The sequence below is a fragment of the Austrofundulus limnaeus genome, unplaced genomic scaffold, assembly GCF_001266775.1.
Source record: "Austrofundulus limnaeus strain Quisiro unplaced genomic scaffold, Austrofundulus_limnaeus-1.0 Scaffold157, whole genome shotgun sequence".
Classification (NCBI taxonomy): Eukaryota; Metazoa; Chordata; class Actinopteri; order Cyprinodontiformes; family Rivulidae; genus Austrofundulus; species Austrofundulus limnaeus.
This window is the reverse complement of record NW_013952559.1, coordinates 287,895-290,707: the sequence shown is the minus strand read 5'-3', so window position 1 is coordinate 290,707 and position 2,813 is coordinate 287,895. Positions and strand designations below refer to the sequence as shown.

Sequence of the window (2,813 nt, the reverse complement as noted above, 5' to 3'; positions counted from 1 at the left end):
ACCCAAACCACTGCAATTTTGGGATGCACCTAGTAGCATGACATTTATTAGGAATAAATACTTCTTAGTTCTGGTGCATTTGTGCGTGCGGGGGTCATTATGTTACCACTATGCGGTATCTAGTTAATTTCAATAAATTACAAGTTAAAAAGAGCATGGAAATTTCTCTTTTTTGTATCGAAAAAATATTGAACCGTGAGATTTAAGTWTTGAACCGAACCGAATCATGAATTTTCTGTATCGTTGCACCCCTAGCAGTGCAGTAACTCATCATATTTCATGCTAAAATGCGTGTATATCAGTTGTACTCTTGTTTAATAAACATAAATACAAAACATTTGAAGCAAATAAAAATTAACACTTAAGCGAGCTGAAGTGCAATGACACAAGACATCTTGAGTGCAGACTCCTGCATCGTTGTGGTTCTGGTAAAAAGTTGTTAATGTATGTTGCGACTTCAATAAACTTCTCATATTTAGCTTTGTGCAATGTGTTGTGGTGGTGACTTATTAAAAATCCTTAATGACAAACTAAACATACTGGCTTCCCTTGTAATTCTGTGAACAGATAATGTACCTCCAAAAATATAAACTTTTTTCTTATTTACTTAAAATGCATCCTTACAACAGCTCTTAAAATCTAAGATTAAATTTTAAGTTTTTTCTTTTTTTGGTGGGCCGAAAGACAGTCACCTGCAGGCCACATACGGTCTGTGGGCCACCAGTTTCCCATCCCTGATGTAGATGCTCTTTTAAAAAAAAAGAACACAAAAGTGTCAAAAATTAAAAATATCATTGAGCAAACCAAGTCATGGCATGATAACCAACTTTAATATGTTTTATTGTAAGGTTGTTTGCTTTGAAACGTTTCCACCAGCTTTGCTAACAAAAACTTTGCGTTGGCATCAGCTGGAAGCACATCGAAGACTACATCGACCAGCAGTTTGAGCAGTATTTCAGAGACGAGAGCGGCTTGAACAGAAAGAACATCCAGGACAACCGAGTCCACTGCCTCCTCTACTTCATCTCACCGTTTGGTCACGGGTACATTTCTCTTCCACGAATGACGAAACCAGCAAGCGCCTCAGCTTCGACTTTAAATATGCTTCTCTTTGTCAGCCTTCGACCACTTGATGTGGAGTGTATGAAGGCCTTGCACGCAAAGGTTAACATCATTCCTCTTCTGGCCAAAGCTGACGGCCTGACGCAAACGGAGGTCTGCAAAAAGAAGATGAAGGTACAAAAACGACAATCAAGGTTCACTCTGAAGAGGGGAGATGAAACAGATCGTTTTTTTTTTTTTTGTTTTGTTCCAGATCAGGGAGGACATCAGGCAGTTTGGGATCCACATCTACCAGTTTCCAGACTGTGACTCAGATGAAGATGAAGACTTCAAGACACAAGAACAGACTCTGAAGGTGGACTTTCTYATTGAGTTCTCTTGTTTTAAATGTCTTATCGTCAGGTTTAATGTGACTGTTTCCACCTGCAGGACAGCATACCATTCGCCGTCATTGGTAGCAACATCCAAGTGGAGAGCAAAGGCCGRAAGTTCAGGGGTCGCGCCTATCCATGGGGTGTGGTAGAAGGTATTGGTTTTGTTTTGATGAGCTTTAAATTCCTGTTTGAGCAGTTTTGATTTAAAGTGCCTGTGACATGCCTATCCATCGAATACAAAAAGTCAAAGAAAACACATTTTTATTTAAGAAACCTTGCATAAAATTGGATTTTTTTTTACCCATTTGGTCATAAAAATGGCATATTTTCTTTTGAACTTGGATCAGCCAAAGTGAAACAGGAAGTGACATCAAAGGGGAACTATTTGAGAAAGAGAACTCTCTGGTCTTTGTTTAATGAAATTATATTATTTGAACTTTGACTTGTCTTCATCTCTCTTTGATAGTAACCAAAAATAATCTAAAGAAACATCAGATTCTTCTCTAGTGTGTCCTTAGCCATTTTATCAATGCTCTAATCCATGCAGACATTCCCMTTTGACATCACTTCCTGTTACTTCAAATGCAAATATCTCAACAACTGTTCATCTCAGCAGCAGGAAATTATGTTTGCAATATATTATTGATGTTATCTTTCCAATAATGCCTTTATATATGTTTTAAAAATTTCAGGCCACAGGCACTTTAACGTCATACCTCTGTTGTTTTGATTTATTTCAACACCACCGGGCAGTGGAGAACCCAGCTCATTCTGACTTCTTGCTACTGAGGAACATGTTGGTGAGGACGCACATGCAGGATCTGAAGGACGTGACTCGGGAGATACATTACGAGAACTACAGGGCTCAGTGCATTCAGAACATGACGCGCATGATGGTGCAGGAGAGGAAACGCAGGTGGGCGGAGTCAGCTGGGAAACTCTGCTCCAAAAATCTTTTTTTTCCCTCACACAATTTCTTTTTCTAATTTTGTTGACATATTTGTGTTTGTTGTGCGTGAAATTTGCTTTTTTAGTTTGAGGGAGAAGTATCGAGAGGGAGGCGAAGTAGACTTTCCTCTGCCGCTAGCGACCGATGACGCCGAGAAGGAGAGGCAGATCTTTGAGAAAGATGAAGAAGTGCGTATCTTCCTCACCTCTCAGTTACAATACGTGACCCGGGGTGTCTAAACAAGACGCAATAAAATTTAAAAATTACTTATTAAAGTCCTTTATAAAAAGAAATAACTAGCTTCGCAATAAGGCCAAATGTTAAATGAAGGGATTTCCTGATGCTACAGCAGTATCATCCTCCTGGGTCACATACAGGTGCTGGTCATAAAATTAGAATATCATGAAAAAGTAGATTTATTTCAGTAA

General features: G+C 38.9%; 1 protein-coding gene across 2 annotated transcripts in view; it reads left to right on the top strand.

The window, feature by feature from the left end:
* Positions 1 to 2,573, top strand: part of septin4a (septin 4a) — a gene marked incomplete at its 3' end in the record, with an annotated part of 7,970 nt that extends 5,397 nt beyond the window's left edge. The window contains 6 exon segments of one of the 2 annotated variants that reach the window (XM_014016889.1): positions 909 to 1,043; positions 1,119 to 1,236; positions 1,316 to 1,417; positions 1,492 to 1,588; positions 2,190 to 2,352; positions 2,471 to 2,573. In XM_014016889.1, the coding sequence (XP_013872343.1) occupies positions 909 to 1,043; positions 1,119 to 1,236; positions 1,316 to 1,417; positions 1,492 to 1,588; positions 2,190 to 2,352; positions 2,471 to 2,573 (718 nt within the window). 2 annotated transcript variants of the gene reach the window in all.
* Between the last annotated feature and the right edge of the window lie 240 nt (positions 2,574 to 2,813).